This window comes from Cebus imitator, unplaced genomic scaffold, assembly GCF_001604975.1.
Source record: "Cebus imitator isolate Cc_AM_T3 unplaced genomic scaffold, Cebus_imitator-1.0 Scaffold539, whole genome shotgun sequence".
Taxonomy (NCBI): Eukaryota; Metazoa; Chordata; class Mammalia; order Primates; family Cebidae; genus Cebus; species Cebus imitator.
In genome coordinates this window covers 834796-850151 of record NW_016107854.1, presented here as the reverse complement: position 1 = coordinate 850151, position 15356 = coordinate 834796, and the positions used below count along the sequence as shown (strand labels likewise).

At 36.1% G+C, this 15356-nt stretch overlaps 1 protein-coding gene and 1 long non-coding RNA gene across 2 annotated transcripts in view; one reads left to right on the top strand and one right to left on the bottom strand.

Annotated features, from left to right (window-relative positions):
* DNAH6 (dynein axonemal heavy chain 6) overlaps positions 1 to 15356 on the bottom strand; it is a 303318-nt gene that overhangs the window by 189886 nt on the left and 98076 nt on the right. The window contains exons 23-29 of the mRNA XM_037733599.1: positions 11006 to 11102; positions 8113 to 8332; positions 6666 to 6830; positions 6470 to 6583; positions 3677 to 3802; positions 3447 to 3602; positions 3007 to 3168 (exon numbers count right to left, since the gene is read on the bottom strand). Of these exons, the coding sequence (XP_037589527.1) occupies positions 3007 to 3168; positions 3447 to 3602; positions 3677 to 3802; positions 6470 to 6583; positions 6666 to 6830; positions 8113 to 8332; positions 11006 to 11102 (1040 nt within the window). The remainder of the gene's footprint in view (positions 1 to 3006; positions 3169 to 3446; positions 3603 to 3676; positions 3803 to 6469; positions 6584 to 6665; positions 6831 to 8112; positions 8333 to 11005; positions 11103 to 15356) is intronic.
* Positions 1 to 15356, top strand: part of LOC108293521 — a 28547-nt gene that overhangs the window by 9078 nt on the left and 4113 nt on the right. Inside the window, exon 2 of the long non-coding RNA XR_001820722.2 lies at positions 9077 to 9091. This is a non-coding gene — a long non-coding RNA (uncharacterized LOC108293521). The remainder of the gene's footprint in view (positions 1 to 9076; positions 9092 to 15356) is intronic.

Below are 15356 nucleotides of genomic sequence, written 5' to 3'. Positions count from 1 at the left end.
TTGTCTCTTGGTAGCTCCTAGTGGTTGCTGGCAACCCTTGGTATTCCTTGGCTTCTTGTACTGCATCACTCTGATTTCTACCTCCTGTGTACCTTCACTTGGTCATCTTCTCTGTGTGTCTATATCCACATTTTTCTCTTCTTATAAAGGCACTAGTTATTGGATTAGGGCCCATTCAATTCCAGTATGACCTCATTTTAAACATCAGAATCTTTACAAATATAAAGACTCAAATTAGGTAACATTCACAGATACTAGGCATGAGGACTTGAGTGTATTTTGAGGGAACACAATTCAATCCACAACACTGTGGATTAGGTGCTGGTAGGATATCATAATAATATTACATAGAAGGCTGATGGATAGCTGGCTGAGGCTGTCATTGGTAAAGGTGAAGCAGTTACAGAGGTTAGCCGGGAGAGGGGGATGTTAGATTATTTTTGTGGTTTGGGCAGAATTCTTGTGTGTTCTCAGACACGATTATGGCATCTCATTCCATAATGGATGCATTGTGACCTGGTCTGTAGTTGGTGGTCTGTGAAATTGTTTGTGTTCAACTGGAGAAGCAAATAGTCTGAGTCAGGTCAGCTCTCAGCTGACAGCAGTTAGGGGCTATTTTGTTTTGTTTTTCAGAGATGAATTGTATAGCTATTAATTGACCACTAGAAATAAGTTTTGGTGTTATTTCTACCATTTTATTTTGTGATGATTTCTACTGTAAAAAAACTCTTATATTTTGAAAGATTTCAAACATATACAAGGGGTGAAAGAACATATACATCATCCAGCATAACAATCACCAATATTCTGCTATTTTCAAAATACTCTCCAACAATTTTTGTTGTTATAGTATTTTAAAGCAAACCCTAGGCATCATATTATTTCACCATAAACCCTGTAACATGTAAAAACCCCAAAATTACCCAAATCAATACTGTTAACCTACTCAAAGAAAAATCCAATAATTACTTAAAATCATGTTCAATTTTCCTCAACGGTACTAATATTGTCCTTTTACAGTTGGTTTGTTCGGATAAAGATACAAGCAAGGTAGAAATACTGCATTTGGTTACCGTGTCTCTTAAATCTCTTTAAATTTATAGCAGTTCCCTGAATCCTCTCTTTTTCATGCAATTCGTTTTTGAAGGTCTGTAAGTTATTTTTCCCCAAAGAATTCCCCTGATTCCATATTTAGCTGATTGTATTCTTGTGGTGTTAACATATTCCTTTATCTCATACATCTTTATCTCTACTTTTCAAAAGTTTGAAGTTTGTTTGAACAGGAATAATTCATAGCTTACATATCATAACAAGAGATACATATTTCCTAATTGTCAAAGTGGTGACTGATCAGTGGATTACCAGCTGTGCTTGTCCATTATAAATTTTCCAATTAGTCTTTAGTGGTTTTAGCAATAAAGGCCATTGCTAGACACATTATTTTTTAAAGGTTGCAAAATACCAATTTATAATATTATCATCCTTTCTGCGTTTATTAATTGTGATTATTCTATAAGGATTTTTCCTCATCAACTTTTTTATTATCCCCCAAAACAGTCCACAGAAAAGGCAGGATAAATACTTAATTCTTTTTCTTTATCAATTTTTCACGTAAGTTGTTGCTCTGGAAACCTCCAAGGTGACCAGTGAGTTTTGTTTTATGCTTTTTCATTAATTATTGTATATTAATGAATTTAAAAATGTTTTATGTGTTTTGATCCACTCGTTATTATTCTTATTCTCACATTATCCCAACTTTGGTCAATGAAGAACCCCTTTTAGTAACATTCTGATTAATAATATGATCACATAAATTTTTGGTATTTTGTTGTTGTTGTTTCAGATAGGACAGGATGTTGCAGGCTCATTTTATGCATTTCCTGCCCTTGACCTAGAGCCAGCTCTGGTTACTTTTAGTAGGAACAGGTACTTAAGACCACAGTCCGGGTACTGGAGGTGATTGCTGTTTTTAGGCTGTCAGTGTCCCTTTTTAGAGGACAGAACTAAGAGATAACACCGAACTGAGAGAAGAAATCAGTAGCAAAAACATATTAAAAACCTGCTACTCAACTTTTAAAAGCATAAGCAAGCCAAGAGAACACGAAGAAATGATGTAAATAGGTATTTCATAGATGAGAAATCCTAGAGTATAAACATTTGAGAAGACATTCAACCTCACTAGTGACCAGGGGAATACAATGGGATACCATTTCATACTTCTCAGGTTGACAACAGTTATGGAGCCTGATAGCATGGGCAAGGATGTGGAGCATAGGCAGCTCTCATATTTTAAATTTTTTTTGTAATACTTTGAAAATATTACAGATTTTCAAAAATATAAAACAGTGGGACTTTTTTTGTTTGGAAGGTTTTCAACAAAAACATGTTTATGTTAACATATAATGGATTTACTGTTACTTTTTAAACAAATAAAAATATATATAAAACACTTTATTTCTAACATTTTATTTGTTTTCTTATTTCTAACATGGTAAATATCAACAGATGTAACCCATATAAACAAACGCTCTTTGGAAGTCTCAATAATTTTTAAGGGTGTAAAGGAGTCCAATGGCTAACAAGTTTGAGAACCGCTGTATTGAAAAACCTTACCCTGAATTCCCACCTCCCACATATTTCATGTTCAATGTGCCATTCACTGAATTGCCAATTTCCTACCGTAAACTTAGTCCTTATTCCTAGGTTTCCCTGCTATTCTATCTTATATCTCATCTCATTTCTTTCTTCTTACTGACATGTACAGATTTTTTATTTTTTCACCATTTGACAAATCATCCCTAGCCTTGATTCTTACCCAGACTACCCAGACCACTATGTGTTGACTCTTCTCCTTGTTCTATTCATTCCACTTTAGCCATTCTTTGCCTCATTTCTTTTCTCTTGCTTGTGATCACTCCATCCTCATCTTATTTTGTTATGTCATGTTGCAAATAGAGAAAAACGCATAAAACACTTAATGTTAATAGTTAGATACAAGAACTATACCTTGTAGTCCAAACCATCAGAACAGTTAAAGACCACACACTGGATGGCAAGAGCTTTTGCCAGATCTTTAGTAGTCTCTGTTTTCCCAGTGCCAGCAGGACCAGCTGGTGCACCCCCAAGGTCAAGCTGCAAAGCTCCCATGAGGCATAGATAGCAGCGATCCTGAAGAAAGCAATGAATTATCAATATAAAGGGAACCGACTCTGCTCACAAATTAAGTCATTTCCTTTCTATGGGGGAAGGATTACTATTTTCTATAAAAAATATAGCAGTTAAAATACACCAAAAGATCATGCACATAATTAAATAATGCAAATTTTTGCTTTACAAACATGTATTTATAGCAAATCCTTTTAAAAGTTAATGTCATATAAAATTTTTTAAGACTTTTGATTGAAAAGCACTTGTGTCAATATTAACTTAAGTGATCAATAACTTACTGTGAGAGGAGTAATAACCAATCTTGGGCATGCACCCAGATATTCATAACCATAAGTGTACTGAGAGAGTGCCATTCTGGCCACACAATTATCCAGGTCTGTATCCCAGTAATAGCGCAGTTGTCTCTGCCAGTCAAAGGATTCAACTGTCTCTACCTATATGCGATATACATATTAGATACGCTTATTTCAGAAAGAAGTGTATACTTTTACTTAAATGAAATAGTTACCTTAGATTGAATGAGTTCAGTGACTATATCTCTTGCATGCACATCAATAGTAATCAATGCAGTTAGGATGTTTCTGTGTAATTTTGGAAGACTGCCTCGAACTATTGTAGCCAGGGCATTTAATCTCTAAAAATTAAAAAAAAAATTGTCATGGTGAATTTTCCAATATCAGCTTACATATATACATTATCTCTTTCACCATTTAATTCGGAGAATTTTAAGAATCTATAATTCTGTGACCAAACAGGACAATGCTTTAATTCCCAAAAGACTTCTGTGAAATATATACTGCCTTTACCCCACTGTACATTTGCAGAAACTGGAGGTCAGAGAGCGTAAGTAACTTGATGGCAGTCACACAATTATGAAGTAACAAAAATGAGACCTGAGTAGACATTTGCCTTGAGGAAAGCCCATGCTCTTAACCACTATGTGATGATTCTCTAGAGGAGCGTGTTCCCCCTAAAAATTAAATGTAGTTAAAGGTGATACTCTTCAATTTTAGGGGTGGTTTTCCATTAATAATCAGAAAATCTGAGCATTTTAACCTAGCCAATAACTGATTAAATGAAAACATTTTTGGAAAGAGTGAGCTAAATTTTTACTAAATAATTAAATCTTTTTCAAAGAAAAGCAGTGCCTCTGAGGACCTTGCACCATTGTGCAGAAATGTCACTTAGGCCAACCCTAATGTGGGACCACCTCTACATAGAGGCAATGGAACTTTCTTTAGGGAGTCATTTCTCTTTCTGAAGCTATGGAGATGAAATTTATTTGAGGAATTTCATGAGAGTGTTTTCTCTTATTTCAATAAAGGTGTTTTATTCAGTAAATAAATATTTATTGAATGTTTACATATAAATATATAGAGAGTTGTTTTATTTCAATAAAGTTGTTTTGTTCAATAAAGCTGTTTCATTTTTCTGTTTTAAGGGTGAATCTTTAATGCAGTATTGTTGAAAGTAGAATTGAATTTGGAGTTAAAATTGGCCTAGGTCCTTACCAGACATACCGTTTGTAAATATTTTCCTTAATTCTCTAGGTTGCCTTTTCACTCTGTTGATTGTTTCCCTTTGCTGTACAAAAGCTTTTAAGTTTGATATAATCCCATGGATGTGTTTTTTGCTTTTGTTGCTTATGCTTTTGGTATCATATCCAAGAAATCAATGCCAACGCCAACGTCAAAGATTTTCACCTATGTCTTCTTCTAGGAGTTTTACAGTTTCAGGTCTTACATTTAAATCCTTAATCCATTTTGAGTTGATATTTGTGTATGGTGTAAGATAAGGGTCTAATTGCTCCTACAACTCAATAGCAACAACCAAATAACCTGATTAAAAAATGAGCAGGGGACTAGCATAGACATTTCTCAGAAGAAGGCATACAAAGGGCTAACTAGGTATATAAAAAAAGGCTCAATGTCACTAATCATAAGGGACAGGCAAATAAAAACCATAATGAGATGTTGTCTCACAACTGGTAGGGTGACTATTATCAAAAAATCAAAAGATAACCCATGCTGGCAAGGGCGTGGAGAAAAGAGAACCCTGGTATGCTGCTGGTAGGAATGTAAACATGGTGCAGCCATTATGGAAAACAATATGCTGGCTCCTCAAAAAATTAAAAATAGAACTACCATATGACCCAGTAATCCCACTCTGGTACATATCCAAAAGAAATGAAGTCAGGATCCAGAGGAGATTATCTACACCCCTACGTTCATTGCAGCATTATTCACAATAGCCAAGATGTGGAAAAAACCTAAGTGTCCATCCATGGATGAATGAATAAAGAGAATGTGAGCTGGGCATGGTGGCTTATGCCTATAATTCTAGCACTTTGGGAGGCCAAGGCAAGAAAATCACTTGAGGGAAGCTCTTGAGACCAGCCTGAGCAATACAGTGAGACCATGTCTCTACAAAAAAAAAATAATAATAATTAGCTGGGTGCTATGATTTTATCCATGCACTCCAGCCTGGGAGACAGAGTGAGACCCTGTCTCTTTAAAAAAAAAAAAAAGAAAATGTGGTATACACATACAATGAAATATTTATTATTCCATCTTAAAAAAGGAGGAAATCCTATCACCTGTAACACCATGATTGAACCTGGAGGATATTAAGCTAAATGAAATGAGTCAGTCATAGAAAGGTAAGTCCTGCATGATCTATTTATGTGAGGTATAAAATAGCTAAATTTATAGAAAAAGAGTAGTATGGTGATTGCAGGGAGCTAGGGAGGGGGGAAATGTGGAGTTGCTGTTCAACAAGTATAAAGTTTTAGTGCTATTTAAATGCTATTTAGTAAAATAGCATTTCCTAGCTATAGCTAAAAGCTCTTGATGGTATTTAAATTCTTTGAATCATTTATTGTTTGTTAGTTGCCTGACAATTCTACAAAATAGCAGAAATAGAATTAAAGCCTAGAAATAAAAATGGCATGAATCTGGAGGTTTTCCTGGACTAACTAAACTTCCCTGAGAGGTATCCAGGAACTAGTGAACACAGTTTGTCCTTAAAAGTTGCAAACCATTTTATAACCCTGATGTTTTATTCTGGAATTGTTTTTCCGCCTATTTTCACAAGTATTCATATAAATACTACACAAACCTTAAAGTAGTTGTCTCTAAAAAAAGTGGAACACAAATAATTCTAGTGAGAATTCCAAAACTTTGTAAGTCATGTCAGCGCATGAGAATTTCTGAAATAAAGTGAATTTGCATTAACCATGCTTTAAAAACCCACACTAAAACCAACTTGCAAGTCAACAACGTGACTGTGTCAGAGATCTCACCTCAAAATTTACTTTTTCAAAATCTTCCAGGGCCGCTAGATGATTATTGTCTTCTGTTTCCAGGCATTCGGTCAAATCACGGCACCACATAATTTGAGAAACAGTCAGGATAACCTGCAAGAAAACATCCTTCTTAAATATGTGATGAATATCACCAAAAAATAATTCAGAAATATGAAATGTGAGTGTGAGTTACTTGAGAAGGGTGGCCAGCAATCACCCAGTCTGTCCTCAGCTTCCCCTGATGGTCAGCGATGGCAGCTTTGCACAGGCGCCGCAGAGATGTGAACATGGCTTCTTCCACTTTACCAAGCCATTCTTCTACATTGCCTCGGGCCTTGAGGCCTTTCCCCAAGCTAACCTAAAAGGTAATCAGAGCATTGATGAAGTGGCTTTTGTGGGACTTGTACACTGTATACCTTCTGTATTTCCATGACAGAATCCTGAGCTATGTAAATGCTGAAGCCTGACTGCAAATACTGAAACTTCTATTGATATTCCACTATACAGCTATCTCCTTTCACCCCACCTATTGCTTCATTTTACTGCTTCCACTTGGAGTCAACTCCCTGAAAGAGGAGTATATAAGCACTGCATGGATTTCTTCACTTATTTTGACTTTCCTACTTGCTGCCATCTGATTTTTGTCCCTGATCACTTCTGTAAACCTGTCTTTATTAAGGTTACCCAGGTCCTCACAACTCGAAAGTTCAAATGACACTTTTCAGTTCTGGTATCTATTTTTTTGGACTTCCAATGGCCTGTCATGACTGTTTTGGTTTCTTTCAACTGCTCTTCTTTTAACCTGTCTTTAAATTTCATGTTTTCCCAAGATTCTACCCTTGGTCTTCCCCTTTCTCTTGTGCACCAGCGATGAGCAAATTCTTTTGCAAGAGGATCAATTCAGAACACATAAAATGTTTATATGTTCCCATAGATACACACTATGTTCTTACTGGACCCAGTTCCTTGGCATTTCCCTGCACAGTTCCTGTGTCTGAAATGTTACCCATGTCCATGTAGAAGATACTCCCCCTTCCATCTTACTTGACTTTGTGTATGTGTACATATGTGTGGCTCTCCTCTGTGAAGCCACTTGGTTCCTCACAGTGTCCTAACATATTTACTCTCTTAGTGTTCCTCATATACCAGGAGCTGGGCAATGCTGCCTCTGGCAACTAACATTTCCATAGTGCTTATTGGGTACTGCTTTAAGCAATTTATGTATACTATCCCTGAACAGGCTCTTCATTCCATTAATCAGATACAATTACTAATCCCCATCTTTCGGATGAGATTAAAGGGTAGGACTTAGTCCAAGTGGCCTGATAGTAGAACCAGTGCTCTTAACCAGTCCACTGGTGTGCCTTTTGTGGAGAGTTGAATAAGACATGGTTCTAGTTTTCTCCACTCTATTTCCAACAACAGAACACATGTCTTTGGTACTATATTTTCTGTGGTGATTTTCAGTTGTTTTTTTTGACTACCTGTCTGCTAGGCTTTGAGCTCTTTGAGGGCAAGAATTTTATTTTGGTTATTCTTGAAACTGCTGAGCCAGCAGTGTATTTGTATCCTTAGAGCGAGAATAACCCTAGAAGAGTAACAAAGTTCATCATAAAGAAATATAAACAAAAGCACCTCACCCTTTCTCCCTCTGGTGACAGCATTGCTAAAATATCATTAGTATAAACCTTTTCTGGTTCTCCATCAATACCAGGAATCTTTCCTTCGGCAGGAGGCATGAGAGCAAATTCGAGCTTTGAAATGGAGTCGAAGCATTTCCTTAAGTGTGGCTGCACAGCCTGTGGATTTCGTGTCTGGGCCAAAATCTCCAGAAGTTCATCATTTGACAAGAAGTAAAATCTGCATTAAAGAACATCCTTAAAATGTAAGTTGAAATTGAAGTAAAGTCTTAGATAGACATAAAAGATAAATTCCTTAGCCACATCTCTCCCCTGTCTACCAATTTCCTGGACCTCCAATTATTTGGGTCATGGGTTTCTGGGGAGGCCACATATCTCTAAACACGATTTCTGTGAAAATTAGTGATGATGCACCTAGGTGTGATGATGCATACCTAGAATCAGTGCCTAGTACATAAAAAATATGTACATAAAAACTGTAAAAATGCTAGAAACTGTTGTGTTCACATATCTGTTTTACCTAACTTTAAGCCTCCAGAGTAAAAACGTATTATTTGTTTTCCCTAAAATCTGGCCTAGTATGTCACACATAACTAGTATTCAGTCTATGATTTGTTGAAGAGTTAATAGATGGATGGGTAGTTGCAGGAGAACCTTATTGGGTTCTGTGAATGTGTACTGGGCCATTCTCTCAATCCAAAGGTATTCGCTATTCCCTGCAGCACATGCTACTGTGAAAAGGGGCATAATATAATTTTGCGAGCACACCATTTCCAACCATGTGAAGCTATGTAGAAACAAAACATTTATGTATATTTCAATATTATTACCAAAAAGATAGGCAAAGGAAATTATAAACTTACAGAAGATTATTTTGCCATAGATTGGGGTTGGCAAATAACAGCCCACAGGACAAATGTGGCCCACCGCTAGTTTTTGTAAACAAAGCTTCATTGTCACACAGCCATGCAGACATACTGTCTGTGGCTCCTTTTGTGCTACAATAGTGGACCTGGCTACAGAGACTGTCAAGCCTACAAAGCCTTGAGTATCTACTATGTGACCTTTTATGAAAGAAAAATTGTGTCTGCTCTAGATAACCCAGAATATTCTAAATGCCAGTCTTTGTGTAATATAGTTTTTGTATTATGTTTAATCTCTCCAAATCACTCAAAAGGAATTTGATTTATTATTCCAACTGACTATCCTAGTTCATATTAAAACAGGTTAGAGCAATTAACTATTAATGTTTAATACAGTGATTTCCAATTTTTTTTTCAATCAAGGATCCTTTTTATTGCTCTTCCTATCCCTAACTCGCTTATGTTTTAGAGGACTAAATGTATAAACCAGCATTTAGTAAATGCTCTAGACTGTTGACTGTCAACTTAGCAATATCCCTGCATCAGGGAAAAGCTGGAATGACATTTCTAGAATCTCTTTCCAGTAAGGTTTTAATTTAGATGCTGCCTGTGAGATGCTCTTCTATGTGACTGAGAAGGTGGAAGGAAGCAAAGGCATTACTCCCCAACTTGAGCATGGATGACTGAAGTGGGTGGGATTTTATCTGTGGTTTTCAGGCGTCCTCCTGACAATTCCTCCCTTTCTCGTTGCAGGAAGCGGAGACTTTGGTGGCACTTCCCTGAGACCTCTGCCTGTATTTCTGGATTTCCTCATAGTGGTCCTCAGTTCTTCCCTTCTTCTGACTCTAGCGCCAGCAAAAACTTCTAATTCCCTGAATGAAACTTTTGCTCTAAACAGCTAGAGTGGCTTCTGTGTTTTTGACCAAACCTTTCCCAAGTAATACAAACAGATGTTAAAGTTTCAGTTTTGGCTGAAGTTCTAGGACTAGAGTTGTCACATTTCAAAGTGAGATGTCAGGTCACCTGGGGCTGACTCATAAAGAGATGGGTAAAGACTCTGGAGTCCTCACTTGCCTGAGGGTATGAAAGTGTCAAAGCTGAAGAGGCTGGACAGCTAGAGATAGGAACATTTTTTGGTAGAGAGGTGTGCTAAGGGTGCTTGCTATGCCCATGAAAAAGGGTGGGGTTCACTCTCCTCAAGACTAGGCATCTTGGAAAACTTAACATGGATTTCCACCAATTAACCTAAAGAAAATTGCTCAGGCAACACCAGTCTCTAACCGTTTATGCACACATCTGAGCACACATACACACATGCACAGGCACACATATTCATTCAACAGTAAAATGATAAAACAATGGGGTGATGAAGAATCATTTCAATTTGTGAGATCTAAAAATCGAAACAATTGAACTCATGGAGATAGAGAGTAGAAGGATGGTTACCAGAGGCTAGGAAGGGTAGTGGAAGGATTGGGGTTGGGGAGGTGGGGATATTTAATGGGTACAAAAAATAGGAAGAGCGAATAAGACTTAGTATTTGATAGTACAACAGGGTGACTATAGTCAATAATAATTTGGTCATCAATAATAGTCATTTAATAGCCAATAATAATTTAATTGTACATTTAAAATCACCAAGAGAGCATAACTGGTTTGTTTGTAACACAAGGAATAAATGCTTATGGAGATGAATACCCCATTTTACATGATGTGATTATTATGCATTATATGCCTATGTCAAAACATGTTATGTACCCCATAAATATACACACTGATATACCCACAAAAATTAAAATAGATAAAATTATTTCAACAACTTAGATACTTACCGACTTAAATATTTATTGAATATTGTGTCTTTGTCCTTGAGATTTATACTCCCCAGTTAAGATAACTAGCTGGATTTTCATTATCATAGATCTTTTTGTCTCTCTAGTTCCTTGATGCTTTGTGGTTATAACTATAATCTCAACTTGATCGGCAATCATAACTACTAAAAAGTATCTTAGGTTGCTTTATAAACTTACCTTGGAAAGATAACTCTTTTTGATTCTAAGTATGCCTCTAGGCACTTCTGAATTTGGTCAAGTAATGCATTATTGTTTTGAAAAGTTTCCAGAAGTCCTGTTCATTAAAAAAAATACTATTGGTAAAACTGTGTTAAAATCAAATTTTTTTTTCAGAAAAAATTGTCCCTTTAAAATGTAATCAATTTATGAATCTTCTTTCTAGAAAACTCTTTAATAAAACTCTTTAATAAAAATATGCTCTGAATTGTCCAAATCTAAAGTTAAAATGACTCATGAAATTGAAATGGCAGTAAGAAAATTACAGTTACATCATTAGCAAACGCTGACAGTTTGATGTCCTCTTTACCAATCTGGATGTCCAGACAGTATCTGCTGTCTTCAAGAGACTCACCTAACCTATCGGGACTCACATAAACTTAAGGTAAAGGAGTGGAAAAAGATATTCCAAGCAAATGGACACCAAAAGTGAGGAGGAGTAGTTATTCTTAAAGAAGACAAAACAAACTTTAAAGCAAAGCCATTTAAAAAAGACAAAGAAGGATATTATGTGATAAAAGGACTTTTCCAACAAGAAAATATCACGGTTCTAAATATATATGCACCTAAAACTGGAGCTCCCGAATTTATGAATTTATAAAACAATTACTACTAGACTGAAGAAATGACATAAACAGCAACACAATAATAGTGGGGACTTCAATACTCCACTGACAGCACTAGACAAGTCATCAAGATCAAAAGTCAACAAAGAAACAACTTAAACTACACCCTAGAACAAATGGACTCAACAGATATTTACAGATCATTCTACCCAACAAACGCAGAATATACATTCTATTCATCAGCACATAGAATATTCCCCAAGATAGACCATATGATAGGCCACAAAACAAGTCCCAATAAATTTAAGAAAATAAAAATTATATCAGGTACTTTCTCAGATCACAGGTGAATAAAACTGGAAATCAAAAGGAATTCTCAAAACCATACAAATACGTAAAAATTAAATAACTCTAAAGACTCATTCAAAAAGCTCCTAGAACTGATCAATGAATTCAGCAAAGTTTCAGGATACAAAATTAATGTACATAAGTCAGTAGCTCTGCTATACACCAACAGTGACCAAGCTGAAAATCAAATCAAGAACTCAACCCCTTTTACAATAGCTGCATAAAAAAATAAATAAATAAACAACTTAGAAATACACCTAACCAAGGAGGTGAAAGACCTCTACAAAGAAAACTAGAAAATACTGCTGAAAGAAATCATACAACACAAACAAATGGAAACACACCCTATGCTCATGAACGGGTAGAATCAATATTGTGAAAATGACCATTACTGCCATAAGCAACCTATAAACTTAATGCAATTATCATCCATATACGACCACCATTCTTCACAGAGTTAGAAAAAAACAATTCTAAAATTCATATGGGACCAAAAAAGAGCCCACATATCCAAAGCAAGACTAAGCAAGAAGAACAAATCTGGAAGCATCACATTATCTGACTTTAAACTATACTATAATGCCTTAGTCACCAAAACAGCATGGTACTGGTATAAAAATTGGCACATAGACCAATGGAACAGAATAGATAACTTGAAAATAAAGTAAAATACTTACAGCCAACTGATCTTCAACAAAGCAAGCAAAAACATCAAGTAAGGAAAGGACAGTTTATTCAACAAATGGTCCAGGGATAACTGGCAAACCACATGTAGAAAAATGAAACTGGATCTTCAATTCTCATCTTATACAAAAATCAAATCAAGATGGATCAAACACTTATATCTAAGACCTGAAACCATAATTCTGGAAGGTAATATTGGAAAAAACCCTTCTTGACATTGACTTAGGCAAAAACTTCATGACCAAAATCCCAAAGCAAATGCAACAAAAACAAAGATAAATAGATGAAACTTAAACTAAAAACTTCTGCACAGCAAAAGAAACAATAAGCAGAGGAAACAGAGAACTCACAGAGTGAGAGAAAATCTTCACAATCTGTACATCTGGCAATGGACTAATATCTAGAATCTACAAGGAACTCTAAACAAGTCAGCAAGAAAAAAGCAATCCCATCAAAAAGTGAGCTAAGGACATGATTAGACAATGCTCAAAGAAGATATACAAATGGCCTAGAAACATATGAAAAAATGCTCAACACCACTAATTATCAGGGAAATGCAAATCAAAACCACAATGCGATACCACCCTACTNAAAAAAAAAAAAAAAAAAAAAAAGATAGGTGTTTGTGTGGAGATGATGAAAAGGGAACACTTTTACACTCCTGGTGGGAATGTAAACTAGGACAACCACTATGGAAAACAGCATGGCGACTCTTTAAAGAACTAAAAAGTAGATCTACAATTTGATCCAGTAATCCCATTACTGGGTAACTACACAGAAGAAAAGAGGTCATTATACAAAAAATATTATTGCACATGCATGTTTATAACAGCACAATTTGCAATTGCAAAAAATACAGAACTAGCCCCAATGTTTATCAGTCAATGAATGGGTAAAGAAAATGTGTGTATATATGCCATGGCATACTACTCAGCCATAAAAAGGAATGAAATGATGCATTTGCAGCAACCTGGGTGGTTTTGGAGACCATTATTCTAAGGGAAGTAAATCAGGAATGGAAAACCAAGCATTATATGTTCTAAATCATAAATGGGAGCTAAGCTATGAAGACACAAAGGTGTAAGAATGATACAATGGACTTAGGGGATGAGGGGTAAGGGTGGGAGGGAGGTGAGGGATGACAAGATAAAAGACTGCACACTGGGTACTGTGTACACTGCTTGGGTGGTGGGTGCACCAAAATCTCAGAAATCACCACTAAAGAACTTATTCATGTAACCATATATGGCCTGTTACCTCAAAACCTATTGAAATACAAATAAATAAATAAAAGAAATGCAATGGCAGTGGTATGGTCTTTTCAATAAAAGATATTAACTAAAAAATCAAGAAAGATAATTTTAAGTAAAGTTAAAATATAATGTTAATATTTTAAAAGCTTTGGTATTATTTGATAAAGGAATGCTCTAATACATTAAAATGGGGGACACTAAGAATTTTAACTATTACCTTTAATAATAATTTAAGTATTTACAAAGTGTGAACAAGTATATTTAATATGAAACATTTTTAGCCGGTGTACCCCACTTTTGGGAGGCTAGGAGTACAAATCCAAAGCCAAGCAGTTGCCTTCTCCTTGACTCTCCAAACGAAGCCAGAGTCTATACCTACTCATTGTCTGTCACTTTCTTACTGGCGTCTTTTCTGTATCCTCTGCCATCTTTAAATGCTAAAATTGTGGGGATGGGATACTATTTCTTCATCACTAAACTACAGCTCCTTAAGGAGCAAGATCCATGTCTTATTTATCTTTGTAGTTTTGGTGTCTATCATAGTAGCTGATGTCCTCACCTGCCCAAGAATCAAATCCACAGTCTTTATCATGGTTTCCAAGGGTCTATGTAATCAATGAGTAGTCTGATGCCCAGTCCCCAACCTAAGTACTCTTGCCTCTCTTGCTTCACCACCTAAGCCCTTCTTCTGCATTCCACTTCAGCTCGCATTGGCTTTCTTGCAAACAGTTGTACATGTGAAGCATGCACTTGCCTTGGGAGCCTTGCTTTGATTTTCCCTCCTCCTTTAACAATGTTCCTTTGATAATACACATGACTCGCTCCCTTATTTCTGCAGGTTTCTGCTCAAAAGCTTTATCAAAAAAAAAGCCTTCTGTCTGTCTGTCTGTCTCTCTCCCTCCCCCTTTGGCCCGTTTACTCTACTTTATTATTTTTTTTCATAGCTTTATCATCACCTAAATGATCTATATAAGTCATATAAGTCTCCATTCTTATCTGACATCCTTGGAAGCAGATGTATTTTTGAATCAATTTTTCTTAAATTTCAGAAGTTATATTTTATATCAAGTCTAGTAGGGACTGGGATAGCACTCTGTAATCAAACATAGTTCTCACAGAAAAATGTTTCAACATGACAAGTGAGTGCAGTAGACAGAATAATGGCCCTTTAGAGATGTTCATATCCCAATCCCCCAAATCTGTCAATATGTTAGGACACACAGAAAAGAACTCTGCAGATATGATTAAGTTAGATCAGGATCATATGATGAAGAGACTGTCCTGGATTGCCTGGTGGACTGATCATACATAGGCCATTATAAGCTGGAGGCAGGAAGGTTGGAGGCTGATAAGGAGATGTGATGACAGAAGCAGAGGTTAGTGTGCTGAGATTACGGGCTGGAAGAGGGCCATGAGCCAAGGAATGTGGGCCGCCTCTAAAAGACCCAAAGAGTTTTCAAT